The sequence below is a fragment of the Bombina bombina genome, chromosome 1, assembly GCF_027579735.1.
Source record: "Bombina bombina isolate aBomBom1 chromosome 1, aBomBom1.pri, whole genome shotgun sequence".
NCBI classification, from domain to species: domain Eukaryota; kingdom Metazoa; phylum Chordata; class Amphibia; order Anura; family Bombinatoridae; genus Bombina; species Bombina bombina.
Window position 1 is genome coordinate 1,404,996,618 of NC_069499.1, and position 21,345 is coordinate 1,405,017,962.

Genomic DNA, 21,345 nt, shown 5'->3' on the forward strand with positions numbered 1-21,345 from the left:
TAGAGAGCCCTATGCCTGTCAGTCAGTGATCTATTGTGCAGCACTGCACTAGGCGTCGCTCCCAGCTCCTTCCTATAGAGGCTTTAATCGCACAGGCTGAACTGTGCGAGTGGGACTTCAGCCTGTGCTCTGTCTCTGTCTGATACACTGTACCAGAGCATGCCGCCGCATGTGTCATGGTTCCTCCCCCCTCAACAGCGAAAATCTCATTGTGAAGATAGCTGTTGAGTGGAGGAGCTATTGAGAGAGCAGAGCTCATTGTGTTGAATTTCAACTTATGGTGGCAGTCTGGGAGAGAGCTTGCACATCTTAATTTACAGCTGGGATCAGGAGGGGGTTTGTGAGTTGCGACGACAGTTGGAGGAGTGTGAAAGGTAAGTAACCCTGACACTTAAAACGGCTTTTAATTTTTTTTAGTGAGCATTGCACGTAGCTGTTAAACAAATAAGAATGGGACCATACATCCATTAGGTCCAAAATATGTGAGCTCAGACGGCAGCCATCTACCTTTATTGGGGCAACACCTAGCTATGGCTTTAAAATGAAGCATCCTAAACACTGAGCAAAACATAATTATAAGTATAAAGCCATCCACTGAACTTAAAGTTTAGATTTCTGCTTTTTGGATGTTAATGGCATATTAATACCCGAAAATGTAGTTCTCTAGGTTGGCAGAGCAGTAAAGATGTTTGGCAGTATCTACCGATGACTTTGAAACAAGCCTCAGCCTGTACCTGCTGCTGTTACCTCCCTGAGGCTCTATGACTGGCATAGGACAGCTGCCCCTGTATGTTAGGGAGTATTAGCTGCAAAACTTTATTTTATTGCTCTCATTGTTTTCATAGACATTATAGATGATTCTTAACCTCATGTTTGCCACGGTGGACTGCAACATGTTTCAAACCCTTTTAGCAGCAAAGGGATTAGAAACAGATTGTCTCAATGATTAAATCAGCTGTCAAGCGTGCAGGACATGGTTACATTTTCTGATAGGATTCAATTATCGTGTTCTACTGCCAGCTATAGGGAGGATTGATGATGATGAAAAAAAAGTGTTGTATAGGTTTCATTTCTTTCATGTAATTAGCAAGAGTCCATGAGCTAGTGATGTATGGGATATACATTCCTACCAGGAGGGGCAAAGTTTCCCAAACCTCAAAATGCCTACAAATACACCCCTCACCACACCCACAATTCTGTTTTACAAACTTTGCCTCCGATGGAGGTGGTGAAGTAAGTTTGTGCTAGATTCTACGTTGATATGCGCTCCGCAGCAAGTTGGAGCCCGGTTTTCCTCTCAGCGTGCAGTGAATGTCAGAGGGATGTGAGGAGAGTATTGCCTATTTGAATGCAGTGATCTCCTTCTACGGGGTCTATTTCATAGGTTCTCTGTTATCGGTCGTAGAGATTCATCTCTTACCTCCCTTTTCAGATCGACGATATACTCTCATATATACCATTACCTCTACTGATTCTCGTTTCAGTACTGGTTTGGCTTTCTACAAACATGTAGATGAGTGTCCTGGGGTAAGTAAATCTTATTTTCTGTGACACTCTAAGCTATGGTTGGGCACTTTGTTTATAAAGTTCTAAATATATGTATTCAAACATTTATTTGCCTTGACTCAGAATGTTCAACTTTCCTTATTTTTCAGACAGTCAGTTTCATATTTGGGATTATGCATTTGAATTATTCATTTTTTTCTTACCTTCAAAAATTTGACTCTTTTTTCCCTGTGGGCTGTTAGGTTTGCGGGGGCTGAAAATGCTTCATTTTATTGCGTCATTCTTGGCGCGGATTTTTTTGGCGCAAAAATTCTTTTCCGTTTCCGGCGTCATACGTGTCGCCGGAAGTTGCGTCATTTTTTGACGTTATTTTGCGCCAAAGATGTCGGCGTTCCGGATGTGGCGTCATTTGGCGCCAAAAGCATTTAGGTGCCAAATAATGTGGATTTGGCGCTAAAAAAATATGGGCGTCGCTTTTGTCTCCACATTATTTAAGTCTCATTTTTCATTGCTTCTGGTTGCTAGAAGCTTGTTCTTTGGCATTTTTTCCCATTCCTGAAACTGTCATATAAGGAATTTGATCTATTTTGCTTTATATGTTGTTTTTTCTCTTACATATTGCAAGATGTCTCACGTTGCATCTGAGTCAGAAGATACTACAGGAAAATCGCTGTCTAGTGCTGGATCTACCAAAGCTAAGTGTATCTGCTGTAAACTTTTGGTAGCTATTTCTCCGGTTGTTGTTTGTATTAATTGTCATGACAAACTTGTTAATGCAGATAATATTTCCTTTAGTAATGTACCATTGTCTGTTGCAGTTCCTTCAACATCTAAGGTGCAGAATGTTCCTGATAACATAAGAGATTTTGTTTCTGAATCCATCAAGAAGGCTATGTCTGTTATTTCTCCTTCTAGTAAACGTAAAAAAACTTTTAAAACTTCTCTCCCTACAGATGAATTTTTAAATGAACATCATCATTCTGATTCTGATGACTCTTCTGGTTCAGAGGATTCTGTTTCAGAGATTGATGCTGATAAATCCTCATATTTATTTAAAATGGAATTTATTCGTTCCTTACTTAAAGAAGTATTAATTGCTTTAGAAATAGAGGATTCTGGTCCTCTTGATACTAATTCTAAACGTTTAGATAAGGTATTTAAATCTCCTGTGGTTATTCCAGAAGTTTTTCCTGTTCCTAATGCTAGTTCTGCAGTAATTTCCAAAGAATGGGATAAATTGGGTAATTCATTTACTCCTTCTAAACGTTTTAAGCAATTATATCCTGTACCGTCTGACAGGTTAGAATTTTGGGACAAAATCCCTAAAGTTGATGGGGCTATTTCTACCCTTGCTAAACGTACTACCATTCCTACGTCAGATGGTACTTCGTTTAAAGATCCTTTAGATAGGAAAATTGAATCCTTTCTAAGAAAAGCTTATCTGTGTTCAGGTAATCTTCTACGGCCTGCTATATCATTAGCTGATGTTGCTGCAGCCTCAACTTTTTGGTTGGAAACTTTAGCGCAACAAGTAGCAAATCATGATTCTCATGATATTATTATTCTTCTTCAGCATGCTAATAATTTTATTTGTGATGCCATTTTTGATATTATTAGAGTTGATGTCAGGTTTATGTCTCTAGCTATTTTAGCTAGAAGAGCTTTATGGCTTAAGACTTGGAATGCTGATATGGCTTCTAAATCAACTCTACTTTCCATTTCTTTCCAGGGTAACAAATTATTTGGTTCTCAGTTGGATTCTATTATCTCAACTGTTACTGGTGGGAAAGGAACTTTTTTACCACAGGATAAAAAATCTAAAGGTAAAAACAGGGATAATAATCGTTTTCGTTCCTTTCGTTTCAACAAAGAACAAAAGCCTGATCCTTCGTCCTCAGGAGCAGTTTCAGTTTGGAAACCATCTCCAGTCTGGAATAAATCCAAGCCTGCTAGAAAGGCAAAGCCTGCTTCTAAGTCCACATGAAGGTGCGGCCCTCATTCCAGCTCAGCTGGTAGGGGGCAGGTTATGTTTTTTCAAAGAAATTTGGATCAATTCTGTTCACAATCTTTGGATTCAGAACATTGTTTCAGAAGGGTACAGAATTGGTTTCAAGATGAGACCTCCTGCAAAGAGCTTTTTTCTTTCCCGTGTCCCAGTAAATCCAGTGAAAGCTCAAGCATTTCTGAATTGTGTTTCAGATATAGAGTTGGCTGGAGTAATTATGCCAGTTCCAGTTCCGGAACAGGGGATGGGGTTTTATTCAAATCTCTTCATTGTACCAAAGAAGGAGAATTCCTTCAGACCAGTTCTGGATCTAAAAATATTGAATCATTATGTAAGGATACCAACGTTCAAGATGGTAACTGTAAGGACTATCTTGCCTTTTGTTCAGCAAGGGAATTATATGTCCACAATAGATTTACAGGATGCATATCTGCATATTCCGATTCATCCAGATCACTATCAGTTCCTGAGATTCTCTTTTCTGGACAAGCATTACCAGTTTGTGGCTCTACCGTTTGGCCTAGCTACAGCTCCAATAATTTTTTCAAAGGTTCTCGGTGCCCTTCTGTCTGTAATCAGAGAACAGGGTATTGTGGTATTTCCTTATTTGGACGATATCTTGGTACTTGCTCAGTCTTTACATTTAGCAGAATCTCATACGAATCGACTTGTGTTGTTTCTTCAAGATCATGGTTGGAGGATCAATTTACCAAAAAGTTCTTTGATTCCTCAGACAAGGGTAACCTTTCTGGGTTTCCAGATAGATTCAGTGTCCATGACTCTGTCTTTAACAGACAAGAGACGTCTAAAATTGATTGCAGCTTGTCGAAACCTTCAGTCACAATCATTCCCTTCGGTAGCCTTATGCATGGAAATTCTAGGTCTTATGACTGCTGCATCGGACGCGATCCCCTTTGCTCGTTTTCACATGCGACCTCTTTAGCTCTGTATGCTGAATCAATGGTGCAAGGATTACACAAAGATATCTCAATTAATAACTTTAAAACCGATTGTTCGACACTCTCTAACGTGGTGGACAGATCACCATCGTTTAATTCAGGGGGCTTCTTTTGTGCTTCCGACCTGGACTGTAACTTCAACAGATGCAAGTCTCACAGGTTGGGGAGCTGTGTGGGGATCTCTGACGGCACAAGGAGTTTGGGAATCTCAGGAGGTGAGATTACCGATCAATATTTTAGAACTCCGTGCAATTTTCAGAGCTCTTCAGTTTTGGCCTCTTCTGAAGAGAGAATCGTTCATTTGTTTTCAGACAGACCATGTCACAACTGTGGCATACATCAATCATCAAGGAGGGACTCACAGTCCTCTGGCTATGAAAGAAGTATCTCGAATTTTGGTTTGGGCAGAATCCAGCTCCTGTCTAATCTCTGCGGTTCATATCCCAGGTATAGACAATTGGGAAGCGGATTATCTCAGTCGCCAAACGTTGCATCCGGGCGAATGGTCTCTTCACCCAGAGGTATTTCTTCAAATTGTTCAAATGTGGGAACTTCCAGAAATAGATCTGATGGCGTCTCATCTAAACAAGAGACTTCCCAGGTATCTGTCCAGATCCCGGGATCCTCAGGCGGAGGCAGTGGATGCATTATCACTTCCTTGGAAGTATCATCCTGCCTATATCTTTCCGCCTCTAGTTCTTCTTCCAAGAGTAATCTCCAAGATTCTGAAGGAATGCTCGTTTGTTCTGCTGGTAGCTCCGGCATGGCCTCACAGGTTTTGGTATGCAGATCTTGTCCGGATGGCCTCTTGCCAACCGTGGACTCTTCCGTTAAGACCAGACCTTCTGTCTCAAGGTCCTTTTTTCCATCAGGATCTCAAATCCTTAAATTTAAAGGTATGGAGATTGAACGCTTGATTCTTGGTCAAAGAGGTTTCTCTGACTCTGTGATTAATACTATGTTACAGGCTCGTAAATCTGTATCTAGAGAGATATATTATAGAGTCTGGAAGACTTATATTTCTTGGTGTCTTTCTCATCATTTTTCTTGGCATTCTTTTAAAATACCGAGAATATTACAGTTTCTTCAGGATGGTTTAGATAAGGGTTTGTCCGCAAGTTCCTTGAAAGGACAAATCTCTGCTCTTTCTGTTCTTTTTCACAGAAAGATTGCTATTCTTCCTGATATTCATTGTTTTGTACAAGCTTTGGTTCGTATAAAACCTGTCATTAAGTCAATTTCTCCTCCTTGGAGTTTGAATTTGGTTCTGGGGGCTCTTCAAGCTCCTCCATTTGAACCTATGCATTCATTGGACATTAAATTACTTTCTTGGAAAGTTTTGTTCCTTTTGGCCATCTCTTCTGCCAGAAGAGTTTCTGAATTATCTGCTCTTTCTTGTGAGTCTCCTTTTCTGATTTTTCATCAGGATAAGGCGGTGTTGCGAACTTCTTTTGAATTTTTACCTAAAGTTGTGAATTCCAACAACATTAGTAGAGAAATTGTGGTTCCTTCATTATGTCCTAATCCTAAGAATTCTAAGGAGAAATCATTGCATTCTTTGGATGTTGTTAGAGCTTTGAAATATTATGTTGAAGCTACTAAGTCTTTCCGAAAGACTTCTAGTCTTTTTGTTATCTTTTCCGGTTCTAGAAAAGGCCAGAAAGCTTCTGCCATTTCTTTGGCATCTTGGTTGAAATCTTTAATTCATCTTGCCTATGTTGAGTCGGGTAAAACTCCGCCTCAGAGGATTACAGCTCATTCTACTAGGTCAGTTTCTACTTCCTGGGCGTTTAGGAATGAAGCTTCGGTTGACCAGATTTGCAAAGCAGCAACTTGGTCCTCTTTGCATACTTTTTACTAAATTCTACCATTTTGATGTATTTTCTTCTTCTGAAGCAGTTTTTGGTAGAAAAGTACTTCAGGCAGTGGTTTCAGTTTGAATCTTCTGCTTATGTTTTTCATTAAACTTTATTTTGGGTGTGGATTATTTTCAGCAGGAATTGGCTGTCTTTATTTTATCCCTCCCTCTCTAGTGACTCTTGTGTGGAAAGATCCACATCTTGGGTAATCATTATCCCATACGTCACTAGCTCATGGACTCTTGCTAATTACATGAAAGAAAACATAATTTATGTAAGAACTTACCTGATAAATTCATTTCTTTCATATTAGCAAGAGTCCATGAGGCCCGCCCTTTTTTGTGGTGGTTATGATTTTTTTTTTGTATAAAGCACAATTATTCCAATTCCTTATTTTATATGCTTTCGCACTTTTTTATCACCCCACTTCTTGGCTATTCGTTAAACTGAATTGTGGGTGTGGTGAGGGGTGTATTTGTAGGCATTTTGAGGTTTGGGAAACTTTGCCCCTCCTGGTAGGAATGTATATCCCATACGTCACTAGCTCATGGACTCTTGCTAATATGAAAGAAATGAATTTATCAGGTAAGTTCTTACATAAATTATGTTTTTACAAAGTTTTCAGAAGTTTAGAGCAGTGGGTGTCAGTAATTCACATGACACCCCTTGTTTATGTATTGTAAACCCCCATTTGAATAACCCACGAGCCGCCACTGTTTATGGCAATGTGGAGGGCTGGCGGTTTGGGGTTAATAGGTTTAGTAAGTGCTAGTGATGTGGGAGGCCAGGGGTTAATACATTTATTTAGTTGCGGTGGGCTCCGGGAGCAGCGGGATAGAGGTTAATAACTTTATGTAGGTGGCGGCGCGGTCCGGGAGCGGCGGGATAGGGGTTAATAACTTTATGTAGGTGGCGGCGGGGTCCGGGAGCGGCGGAATAGGGGTTAATAACTTTATGTAGTTATTGCACACTGCAGACTTCACAAGCCTACCCTGGCTATACATCTATCCATAACTATCCTCAGCATAGAGATAATAAGATAAGGAATTGCAAAAACAATAGATATTTTGCTAAAAAGTATTAGTGACTAGCAAGTGGTTGGTGGAGTTTGACAATTGAAAAACAACTGCGGCATACAAGATGTTAATGCATTCAAAACATTTTCTCACCCACCAAGTATGTTAATCGATTGCAAAGCTGCATAAAAATAGTTTAATTAAAAGATTTTTACTGTCACCTTATAGAAGCACTTTACATGATATATTATAAAGGATCCTGCACCAGTGTAGCTCACTTCTGCCTTAACCCCGTAACGACCAAGGACATGTCAGGCACGTCCAACAAAAAAATACAGTTAGTGACCAAGGCCGTGCCTGACACGTCCTCTGGGGTTTGAAGCGCTGGAAGCAATCGTGATTGCTTTCAGCCGCTTTCAGGGTATTGCAGTAATGCCTCAATATTGAGGCATCCTGCAATACCCTTTTGTTAGCCACAGATGCAGAGAGAGCCTCTGTGGCCCTCTCTGCATCGGCCAGTGATTGTGTCGATCGTTGGTGGGTGGGAGCCTTGGCTGGGGGGGGGGTGGGCGGGCCATCGCTGTAGGCCTTTCCGGATCCTGTCCTTCAAGTGCACGCAAGTTACTGGGAGCGTGCTCATTAAATGAATTGAAAGGAGAAAGAGGGAGGGGGTAATAAACACTGGGAAAGGGATCTGGGAGGGGGGTAAGGTATGGGGGGGGGGGCTGCTACACTACAGAAAAGTGCTTTTTTATTATTTTTTATACAATAAAATTGCACATTCTTTAGCAAACTGGGTACTGGCAGACAGCTGCCAGTACCCAAGATGGACGGCAAATAGGTAGAGGGGGGAGGGTTAGAGAGCTGTTTGGGGGGTCAGGGAGGTTGGGGGATTAAGGGGGATCTAACACTGCATTATATATAAAAATATATATATATATTTTAAAAAAAAACTTTTATTTTAGTACTGACAGACTTTCTGCCAGTACTTAAGATGGCGTTGACAATTGTGAGGTGGGGGAGGTAAGAGAGCTGTTTGAGGGGGGTCAAGGAGAGTTCATGGGGTGGGATGTGTCAAGTGGGAGGCTGATCTCTGCACTAAAGCTAAAATTAACCCTACAAGCTACCTAATTAACCCCTTCACTGCTGGGCATAATACAAGTGTGGTGCGCAGCGGAATTTAGCGGCCTTCTAATTACCAAAAAGTAATGCCAAAGCCAGAAATGTCTGCTATTTCTGAACAAAGGGGATCCCAAAGAAGCATTTACAACCATTTGTGCCATAATTGCACAAGCTGTTTGTAAATTATTTCAGTAAGAAACCTAAAGTTAGTGAAAAAGTGAACGATTTTGCTATTTGATCGCATTTGGCGGTGAAATGGTTGCATGAAATATACCAAAATGGGACTAGATCAATACTTTGGGTTGTCTACTACACTAAAGCTAAAATTAACCCTACAAGCTCCCTAATTAACCCCTTCATTGCTGGGCATAATACAAGTGTGGTGCGCAGCAGCATTTAGCGGCCTTTTAATTACCAAAAAGTAATGCCAAAGCCATAAATGTCTGCTATTTCTGAACAAAGGGTATCCTAAAGAAGCATTAACAACCATTTGTGCAATAATTGCACAAGTTGTTTGTAAATAATTTCAGTGAGAAACCTAAAGTTTGTGAAAAAGTGAACAATTTTTTTATTTGATTGCAATTGGCATTGAAATGCTGGCATGAAATATACCAAAATGGGCCTAGATCAATACTTTGGGTTGTCTACTAAAAAAATATATATTCATGTGAAGGGTTATTCAGGAATGCCTGAAATTTAGAAACTATTTAGCATGGGTGTTTTTGTTGGTTGTAGATGTGTAACAGATTTTGGGGGTCAAATATAGAAAAAAAAAAATTTCAATTTTTTCATCAGATTTTATAATTTGCTTTATAGTAAATTATAAGATATGATGAAAATAATAGTATCTTTAGAAAGTCCATTTAATGGCGAGAAAAAACAGTATATAATATGTGTGGGTACAGTAAATGAGTAAGAGGAAAATTACAGCTAAACACAAACACCGCAGAAATGTAAAAATAGCCCTGGTCCTTAAAGGGAAATGAAACGCAATTATTTTTCTTTCATGATTTGGATAGAGAATACAATTTTAAACAACTTTCTAATTTACTTCTATTATTCAATTTGTTTCATTCTCTTGGTATCATTTGTTGAAGAAGCAACAATGCACTAATGGTTTCTAACTCAACAAATTTGTTATAAACAGGAAAACCTTAGCTTTAATAAAAATGAAATCATGATTAAACCACATCATAAAATAATCCCTAGGCAGAATATGGTCATAATTCTAATACTTTTGAGTTTATCAAATGGCTTATGATAGTCCCAAAAGAATCTGTAAGAACTATGTACTGCACAGCTGTCTAAATACCCTTGTATTACATGAAACATCTTTTAATTATCATAGCGTATTAACAGCTTCCATTAATTGGCAACCTCCTTTGATTATCATAATCTTTTATTTATAAAGCAAGTTCATGCCTGGACTGAGCACACAAGAACATACCTCTGCTGGGAATATTTCATTATCTATCTGGTGCTCAGATCCCCCTGGGTTAGTTTTGCTGCCCCAATGCAGGTGCAGTTGGACCGCTGTGAATTTCTTTGGAAGGCCTCTGAGATACATGGAAGGCGGGAGAGACATGACAACTGGAAGAAATCACAAGACAAAAAAGAAATTGTTTATATAGTGGAATTGTTGTGACAGAACATTATAAAATCTGATTTGGAAGATTTGAATTGGTGACATCTTGAAAGGACATTAAACACTATTAGACAGCAATATAAAACATTTAATTATGTGTATTTAAACACATTGCAATATACTTTCATTATTTACTTTGGCTCTTTCTTCTGTAATTTAGCTCTGAAAATTGTTGGTTTTTAAATTGCTGAGTAAATTGGAAATCCAGACTTCACAAGCATAACACTGATACATTCCACACAGCCATTGTTTGAGAGGGATAGAGAGAAATATGTCATTTTATCCTCTTTTTAAACAATGATTTAAAGTGAATGTAAAGTTGAATGAATGAGTACCCGTTTTTTTTAAAAATACTATTAAAAACAGGGGCACTTACATTAATTAAACTTTACATTGCAGCGTTTTTTTTTTACAATACTTATCTTTTTCTTTAGCACACCCAGACCGCGATCCTCTGCCCGCAGCTTCTCTGTACTTACCTTTTAGCAATGATGAAACCGGCTTCCTCCAATCATGGCGTACACCTCGGAGCGTCCATCTAGTGAGGCCACGCCGTGATTGGTAGAAGCGGGTTTCATCATTGAAGTGCTAAGTACAGAGGAGCTGTGGGCGGAGGATCGCGGTCTGGGTTTACTAAAGAAAAGGTAAGTATTTTTAAAAAAACGCTGCAATGTAAAGTTTAATGAATGAATGTGCCCCTGTTTTTTAATGGTATTTAAAAAAAAATGTGCATTTATTCATTAAACTTTACATTCACTTTAAGTGCAGATTTCAACCATATGTTATCTTCCCAGATAAGGGAGGGGGTTGCTTTTTGAGCTGATCATGCCCATAGTTGCAAACTGTCCCATTTTTCCTGGGACAGTCTTGCTTTTTGGCTTCCTGTCCCTGACTATTAAGTCTGTCTCTTGTTCAGTTCAGCCTGTAATTAGTTTAATAATGTTGTGTGCAGTACAGTACAGTGCTCCCACCACAGAGATCACTTTCGATTTTTCCCTATTACTATTCACTGCTTACTGTATGTAAGGTTTTTCTCTGAAACTTTACCTGTGATCTTCTGTTATGCTGAAGTGTGTAGACAGGTGTCAGGTAAGGAGAAGCCATGTGATATATAATACCAGGGAGGGTAGGAGACAAGGGGAGATGAAGCAAGGCATGCCAATAGTGTTGCACAGTTTGGAGCATATGTAATTTCCCCCTTTTATGCACTGAGGCTTTGCTTATCTTAGGCATAATATATCTGGCTCTTCATGTGCTGGGACTTGAATTCACAAAACAAACCAATAACTGCTGCAGCAAAGATAAAAAAAAATTACCTCATAAAATGCCACCTACTTGTAAGACATTCAATGGTGTTTTAGCCAAAGATAAACATAAAAAACAAATCCTCATAACATCTACATATACTGTTTTCCTCTCCAGCAGCCCCAACATAACAGTTAGAAGGTTAAACATTTTGAGGTAATATCCCTGTCTAATTTCAGGCAGTATTTAAGCTAGGGTGCTTTGTGGTGTCCTGCTATACAGATGCTAAAGAGTTAACAATTTAACTTTTTTTTTTACAACAAACAAATGGGACCAATATTCAATATATTAATCAACTGCTGTGTGCTGACCCTTAGCTTGAAGAACTCTGCTTTATGTTATTTAAAAGCTGTTTACGTTTAAATTGAATTGAAACTAATACTGTAGTTTTGGTTTTGTTCTTCCTACTAGACTGACTGATAATGACAGCAGCCACTGCTTTATCGGTTGAGAGAAACACACCTTTGTAAGAATGACAAGAAAACCTAAAAGGGACATTAAACACTAAGGGCCTGATTACAAGTGGAGTGGTATTTAACACTTCGCTAGAAGTAAGCTTTTTGTATGTGTCAGGTAGCACTCGTATTACAAGTTGAAAGTAAAAAATGTTTGCTTGTGTGTTAGCCCGATGCACACAAAAAGCCAAAGTGAGAATATTGTGCGCGCGTTGACGTATTACCCCATAGAGAAGTCGATGGACCAAAAAATGGGGAAAAAGCCTATACGCGTGCAAACCCAATTACATATTCTCAAGTGTGCTAATCCAACATTAAAATATGAATATTTCGGGGGGCGTGTCCAGGCAGCGGCCATATAAAGTCGCAAAAATAGAGGCTCCTAATATATTATAGCTAATCCTCTGATTATCTATGTCCTTGCTATTAATCCAGGACTAAAACATGTAAGCATCACGGTAGCAAACTATACTGTACAAATTGATATCAGTTTCAAGATAATCGCATTATGTTGAGCATTATCCTGGACAGTTGGTCAGGTGAGGCGGCGGCCTTACAACATCTAACAGGGTTATTTTCTTTAGATTCAAGATTAAATTAGAACATTTTACTTATGCAACATGTGCAGGTTTTGAGCAAGTAAATTGTGTTACTACATCAGCAATATATGGCCTTAAAGGGACACTGAACCCAAATGTTTTCTTTTGTGATTCAGATAGAGCATGCAATTTGAAGCAGCTTTCTAATTTACTCCTATTATCAAATTTTCTTCATTCTCTTGGTATGTTTATTTGAAAAGCAAAAATGTAAGTTTAGATGCCGGACAATTTTTGGTGAACAAACTGGGTTGTCCTTGCTGATTGGACAGCACCAGTAAAAAGTGCTGTCCGTGGTTCTGAACCAAAAGTTTGCTGGCTCCTTAGCTTAGATGCCTTCTTTTTAAAATAAAGATAGTAAGAGAATGAAGAAAAATTGATAATAGGAGTAAATTAGAAAGTTGCTTAAAACTGCACGCTCTATCTGAATCACAAAAGAAAAAAATTTGGGTTCAGTGTCCCTTTAAGCTTACTCCTCAAAGATTAAAACTACAGTATAGAATAGACAGCTTATTACATTTTGGAGACATATGTTTAGATTTCTTTGACTTATACCTATTAATGAAGAGAGGACGTTGCTATTTACAGTTATCACTTATGAATATTTTTCAGGTGACTCTCCTTCCCTGAGAAGTTAGATAATTCTTTAACGGCTAGATTTAGAGTTTTGTCGGTAAGGACCCGCGTAGCTAACGCCGGCTTTTTTCTGGCCGCACCATAAAAATAACTCTGGTATTGAGAGTCCACATAAAGGCTGTGTTAGGCTCCAAAAAAGGAGCGTAGAGCATATTTAACGCAGCTTCAACTCTCGATACCAGAGTTGCTTACGGACGCGGCCAGCCTCAAAAACGTGCTCATGCACGATTCCCCCATAGGAAACAATGGGGCTGTTTGAGCTGAAAAAAAACCTAACACCTGCAAAAAAGGCGCGTTCAGCTCCTAACGCAGCCCCATTGTTTGCTATGGGGAAACACTTCCTACGTCTGCACCTAACACCCTAACATGTACCCCGAGTCTAAACACCCCTAGCCTTACACTTATTAACCCCTAATCTGCCGCCCCCGCTATCGCTGACCCCTGCATATTATTTTAACCCCTAATCTGCCGCTCCGTAAACCGCCGCTACTTACATTATCCTTATGTACCCCTAATCTGCTGCCCCTAACACCGCCGACCCCTATATTATATTTATTAACCCCTAATCTGCCCCCCACAACGTCGCCTCCACCTGCCTACACTTATTAACCCCTAATCTGCCTAGCGGACCGCACCGCTATCATAATAAAGTTATTAACCCCTAATCCGCCTCACTAACCCTATAATAAATAGTATTAACCCCTAATCTGCCCTGCCTAACATCGCCGACACCTAACTTCAATTATTAACCCCTAATCTGCCGACCGGAGCTCACCGCTATTCTAATAAATGTATTAACCCCTAAAGCTAAGTCTAACCCTAACACTAACACCCCCCTAACTTAAATATAATTTAAATCTAACGAAATTAATTAACTCTTTTTAAATAAATTATTCCTATTTAAAGCTAAATACTTACCTGTAAAATAAATCCTAATATAGCTACAATATAAATTATAATTATATTACAGCTATTTTAGGATTAATATTTATTTTACAGGTAACTTTGTATTTATTTTAACCAGGTACAATAGCTATTAAATAGTTAAGAACTATTTAATAGCTAAAATAATTAAAATAATTACAAAATTACCTGTAAAATAAATCCTAACCTAAGTTACAATTAAACCTAACACTATACTATCATTAAATTAATTAAATAAAATACCTACAATTACCTACAATTAAACCTAACACTACACTATCAATACATTAATTAAATACAATACCTACAAATAACTACAATGAAATAAACTAACTAAAGTACAAAAAATAAAAAAGAACTAAGTTACAAAAAATAAAAAAATATTTACAAACATAAGAAAAATATTACAACAATTTTAAACTAATTACACCTACTCTAAGCCCCCTAATAAAATAACAAAGACCCCCAAAATAAAAAATGCCCTACCCTATTCTAAATTACTAAAGTTCAAAGCTCTTTTACCTTACCAGCCCTGAACAGGGCCCTTTGCGGGGCATGCCCCAAAAAAACATACAATACCCCCCCCCCAACATTACAACCCACCACCCACATACCCCTAATCTAACCCAAACCTCCCTTAAATAAACCTAACACTAAGCCCCTGAAGATCATCCTACCTTGTCTTCACCTCACCGGGTATCACCGATCGGTCCTGGCTCCAAATCTTCATCCAACCCAAGCGGGGGCTGGCGATCCATCATCCGGTGGCTGAAGAGGTCCAGAAGAGGCTCCAAAGTCTTCATCCTATCCGGGAAGAAGAGTAGATCCGGACCGGCAACCATCATCTTCCAAGCGGCATCTTCTATCTTCATCCGATGAGGACCGGTTCCATCCTGAAGACCTCCACTGCGGACCCATCTTCATCCAGCGACGTCCAACTGAAGAATGACGGTTCCTTTAAGGGACGTCATCCAAGATGGCGTCCCTCGAATTCCGATTGGCTGATAGGATTCTATCAGCCAATCGGAATTAAGGTAGGAATATTCTGATTGGCTGATGGAATCAGCCAATTAGAATCAAGATCAATCCGATTGGCTGATCCAATCAGCCAATCAGATTGAGCTCGCATTCTATTGGCTGATCGGAACAGCCAATAGAATGCGAGCTCAATCTGATTGGCTGATTGGATCAGGGGCTTAGTGTTAGGTTTATTTAATCTAAGGGGGGGTTGGGTTAGATTAGGGGTATGTGGGTGGTGGGTTGTAATGTTGGGGGGGGGGGGTATTGTATGTTTTTTTTTACAGGCAAAAGAGCTGAACTTCTTGGGGCATGCCCCGCAAAGGGCCCTGTTCAGGGCTGGTAAGGTAAAAGAGCTTTGAACTTTAGTAATTTAGAATAGGGTAGGGCATTTTTTATTTTGGGGGTCTTTGTTATTTTTATTAGGGGGCTTAGAGTAGGTGTAATTAGTTTAAAATTGTTGTAATATTTTTCTTATGTTTGTAAATATTTTTTTATTTTTTGTAACTTAGTTCTTTTTTATTTTTTGTACTTTAGTTAGTTTATTTCATTGTAGTTATTTGTAGGTATTGTATTTAATTAATGTATTGATAGTGTAGTGTTAGGTTTAATTGTAGGTAATTGTAGGTATTTTATTTAATTAATTTAATGATAGTATAGTGTTAGGTTTAATTGTAACTTAGGTTAGGATTTATTTTACAGGTAATTTTGTAATTATTTTAACTATTTTAGCTATTAAATAGTTCTTAACTATTTAATAGCTATTGTACCTGGTTAAAATAAATACAAAGTTACCTGTAAAATAAATATTAATCCTAAAATAGCTATAATATAATTATAATTTATATTGTAGCTATATTAGGATTTATTTTACAGGTAAGTATTTAGCTTTAAATAGGAATAATTTATTTAATAAGAGTTAATTAATTTCGTTAGATTTAAATTATATTTAAGTTAGGGGGTGTTAGTGTTAGGGTTAGACTTAGCTTTAGGGGTTAATACATTTATTAGAATAGCGGTGAGCTCCGGTCGGCAGATTAGGGGTTAATAATTGAAGTTAGGTGTCGGCGATGTTAGGGAGGGCAGATTAGGGGTTAATACTATTTATTATAGGGTTAGTGAGGCGGATTAGGGGTTAATAACTTTATTATAGTAGCGGTGCGGTCCGCTCGGCAGATTAGGGGTTAATAAGTGTAGGCAGGTGGAGGCGACGTTGAGGGGGGCAGATTAGGGGTTAATAAATATAATATAGGGGTCGGCGGTGTTAGGGGCAGCAGATTAGGGGTACATAAGGATAACGTAGGTGGCGGTCGGCAGATTAGGGGTTAAAAAAATGTAATCGAGTGGCGACGATGTGGGGGGGCCTCGGTTTAGGGGTACATAGGTAGTTTATGGGTGTTAGTGTACTTTAGAGTACAGTAGTTAAGAGCTTTATGAACCGGCGTTAGCCCAGAAAGCTCTTAACTACTGACTTTTTTCTGCGGCTGGAGTTTTGTCGTTAGAATTCTAACGCTCACTTCAGACACGACTCTAAATACCGGAGTTAGAAAAATCCCATTGAAAAGATAGGATACGCAATTGACGTAAGGGGATCTGCGGTATGGAAAAGTCGCGGCTGAAAAGTGAGCGTTAGACCCTTTTTTGAGTGACTCCAAATACCGGAGGTAGCCTAAAACCAGCGTTAGGAGCCTCTAACGCTGGTTTTCATGGCTACCGCCAAACTCTAAATCTAGGCCTTAGTCAGTTGTCCATATTATACCTTGGTCCCTATTAACTGGTGCCCTGTTGGTCTTCCCTTACATATCTAAGCTTTATGTTGCATAATTATTATTCTATAGGCAGCTCACAATGATTGTATACCTAATACTATCTTGCTCAATATATTTCTGTATTTTGAACACTTGTGAGAATTGTTCCATTATTATTGTACTAATCCTTCCTACTGAGATCATCAGATTCAGCAGCATCCAGATTTAGAATGCAGAACTGTAAATTTTAATACATAATTTTATGCTCCCCTAACTAACTAAAAATTCAGTTGCTAATCCATATTGTATAATTTGTTCATATCTACATATTCATACATCATCCCCAAGAGTGGCTCTATATCACCCTAGTTTCCTCCAGTGATCCAAGTTATTAGGTATAGGTCCAAGAGTGGCCTATAGACAAGTTGGCAGGTGCAGAAAATCTAGAAAAGGAGGTTTCATTGATATATGTTAAGTTGGAAATTCAGATGTTCTTGTTCAAATCTGTATCTTTATGTTGCATATTCCTGCAATTGAAGTATATGCGACAGAACATATACCTTTTTATATTGTATTGTACAAAAATCTTTGATTAAAAAAAAATATATATATATATGAATATTTCACATTCCAGTATATATATATATATACACACATGATTATATATAGGTATATATATATATATATATATATATATATATATATATATATATATATACACATATATAGGAATATCTATTTATAAATACTTAAATATTAACATAGTAGTTGAGATTAAAAAAAAGACCGAAGTCCATCGAGTTCAACCTATACAAATCTAAAATACTTACAAAAAGCTCCAGTTAAAAGGTGACCCATTTAATACTAGCAATCATATCTATGAATTTTATTTATAGACAGAAATGTATCCAAACAATTTTTAAATGTATCTAGGGTATTGGCATTCACCACCTCCTTTGGTAATGAGTTCCACAATTTTATTGCTCTTACAGTGAAAAAACGTTTCAGTTGCAGGAAATTAAATCTCCTTTCCTCTAACCATAAATTGTGACCTCTTGTCACAAAAATTTTCTTCGATTAAAAAACATAATTTATGTAAGAACTTACCTGATAAATTCATTTCTTTCATATTAGCAAGAGTCCATGAGCTAGTGACGTATGGGATATACATTCCTACCAGGAGGGGCAAAGTTTCCCAAACCTCAAAATGCCCATAAATACACCCCTCACCACACCCACAATTCAGTTTAACGAATAGCCAAGAAGTGGGGTGATAAGAAAAAAATGCGAAAGCATATAAAATAAGGAATTGGAATAATTGTGCTTTATACAAAAAAAAAAAAAAAAAAAAAATCATAACCACCACAAAAAAGGGCGGGCCTCATGGACTCTTGCTAATATGAAAGAAATGAATTTATCAGGTAAGTTCTTACATAAATTATGTTTTCTTTCATGTAATTAGCAAGAGTCCATGAGCTAGTGACGTATGGGATAATGATTACCCAAGATGTGGATCTTTCCACGCAAGAGTCACTAGAGAGGGAGGGATAAAATAAAGACAGCCAATTCCTGCTGAAAATAATCCACACCCAAAATAAAGTTTAATGAAAAGCATAAACAGAAGATTCAAACTGAAACCGCTGCCTGAAGTACTTTTCTACCAAAAACTGCTTCAGAAGAAGAAAATACATCAAAATGGTAGAATTTAGTAAAAGTATGCAAAGAGGACCAAGTTGCTGCTTTGCAAATCTGATCAATCGAAGCTTCATTCCTAAACGCCCAGGAAGTAGAAACTGACCTAGTAGAATGAGCTGTAATCCTTTGAGGCGGAGTTTTACCCGACTCGACATAGGCATGATGAATTAAAGATTTCAACCAAGATGCCAAAGAAATGGCAGAAGCTTTCTGGCCTTTTCTAGAACCGGAAAAGATAACAAATAGACTAGAAGTCTTTCGGAAAGACTTAGTAGCTTCAACATAATATTTCAAAGCTCTAACAACATCCAAAGAATGCAACGATTTCTCCTTAGAATTCTTAGGATTAGGACATAATGAAGGAACCACAATTTCTCTACTATTGTTGTTGGAATTCACAACTTTAGGTAAAAATTCAAAAGAAGTTCGCAACACCGCCTTATCCTGATGAAAAATCAGAAAAGGAGACTCACAAGAAAGAGCAGATAATTCAGAGACTCTTCTGGCAGAAGAGATCGCCAAAAGGAACAAAACTTTCCAAGAAAGTAATTTAATGTCCAATGAATGCATAGGTTCAAATGGAGGAGCTTGAAGAGCCCCCAGAACCAAATTCAAACTCCAAGGAGGAGAAATTGACTTAATGACAGGTTTTATACGAACCAAAGCTTGTACAAAACAATGAATATCAGGAAGATTAGCAATCTTTCTGTGAAAAAGAACAGAAAGAGCAGAGATTTGTCCTTTCAAAGAACTTGCGGATAAACCTTTATCAAACCATCCTGAAGAAACTGTAAAATTCTCGGAATTCTAAAAGAATGCCAAGAAAAATGATGAGAAAGACACCAAGAAATATAAGTCTTCCAGACTCTATAATATATCTCTCTGGATACAGATTTACGAGCCTGTAACATAGTATTAATCACAGAGTCAGAGAAACCTCTTTGACCAAGAATCAAGCGTTCAATCTCCATACCTTTAAATTTAAGGATTTGAGATCCTGATGGAAAAAAGGACCTTGCGACAGAAGGTCTGGTCTTAGCGGAAGAGTCCACGGATGGCAAGAGGCCATCCGGACAAGATCCGCATACCAAAACCTGTGAGGCCATGCCGGAGCTACCAGCAGAACAAACGAGCATTCCTTCAGAATCTTGGAGATTACTCTTGGAAGAAGAACTAGAGGCGGAAAGATATAGGCAGGATGATACTTCCAAGGAAGTGATAATGCATCCACTGCTTCCGCCTGAGGATCCCGGGATCTGGACAGATACCTGGGAAGTTTCTTGTTTAGATGAGACGCCATCAGATCTATTTCTGGAAGCTCCCACATTTGAACAATCTGAAGAAATACCTCTGGGTGAAGAGACCATTCGCCCGGATGCAACGTTTGGCGACTGAGATAATCCGCTTCCCAATTGTCTATACCTGGGATATGAACCGCAGAGATTAGACAGGAGCTGGATTCCGCCCAAACCAAAATTCGAGATACTTCTTTCATAGCCAGAGGACTGTGAGTCCCTCCTTGATGATTGATGTATGCCACAGTTGTGACATTGTCTGTCTGAAAACAAATGAACGATTCTCTCTTCAGAAGAGGCCAAGACTGAAGAGCTCTGAAAATTGCACGGAGTTCCAAAATATTGATCGGTAATCTCACCTCCTGAGATTCCCAAACTCCTTGTGCCGTCAGAGATCCCCACACAGCTCCCCAACCTGTGAGACTTGCATCTGTTGAAATTACAGTCCAGGTCGGAAGCACAAAAGAAGCCCCCTGAATTAAACGATGGTGATCTGTCCACCACGTTAGAGAGTGTCGTACAATCGGTTTTAAAGATATTAATTGAGATATCTTTGTGTAATCCCTGCACCATTGATTCAGCATACAGAGCTGAAGAGGTCACGTGAAAACGAGCAAAGGGGATCGCGTCCGATGCAGCAGTCATAAGACCTAGAATTTCCATGCATAAGGCTACCGAAGGGAATGATTGTGACTGAAGGTTTCGACAAGCTGAAATCAATTTTAGACGTCTCTTGTCTGTCAAAGACAGAGTCATGGACACTGAATCTATCTGGAAACCCAGAAAGGTTACCCTTGTCTGAGGAATCAATGAACTTTTTGGTGAATTGATCCTCCAACCATGATCTTGAAGAAACAACACAAGTCGATTCGTATGAGATTCTGCTAAATGTAAAGACTGAGCAAGTACCAAGATATCGTCCAAATAAGGAAATACCACAATACCCTGTTCTCTGATTACAGACAGAAGGGCACCGAGAACCTTTGTAAAAATTCTTGGAGCTGTAGCTAGGCCAAACGGCAGAGCCACAAACTGGTAATGCTTGTCCAGAAAAGAGAATCTCAGGAACTGATAATGATCTGGATGAATCGGAATATGCAGATATGCATCCTGTAAATCTATTGTGGACATATAATGCCCTTGCTGAACAAAAGGCAAGATAGTCCTTACAGTTACCATTTTGAACGTTGGTATCCTTACATAACGATTTAATATTTTTAGATCCAGAACTGGTCTGAAGGAATTCTCCTTCTTTGGTACAATGAAGAGATTTGAATAAAACCCCATCCCCTGTTCCAGAACTGGAACTGGCATAATTACTCCAGCCAACTCTAGATCTGAAACACAATTCAGAAATGCTTGAGCTTTCACTGGATTTACTGGGACACGGGAAAGAAAAAATCTCTTTGCAGGAGGTCTCATCTTGAAACCAATTCTGTACCCTTCTGAAACAATGTTCTGAATCCAAAGATTGTGAACAGAATTGATCCAAATTTCTTTGAAAAAACGTAACCTGCCCCCTACCAGCTGAGCTGGAATGAGGGCCGTACCTTCATGTGGAC

The 21,345-nt window shown here is 38.6% G+C and overlaps 1 protein-coding gene across 1 annotated transcript in view; it reads right to left on the reverse strand.

Moving 5' to 3' along the window:
- CA14 (carbonic anhydrase 14) overlaps positions 1-21,345 on the reverse strand; it is a 249,006-nt gene that overhangs the window by 148,669 nt on the left and 78,992 nt on the right. The window contains exon 4 of the mRNA XM_053705182.1: positions 9,915-10,057. Coding sequence (XP_053561157.1) covers positions 9,915-10,057 — 143 coding nt within the window. The remainder of the gene's footprint in view (positions 1-9,914; positions 10,058-21,345) is intronic.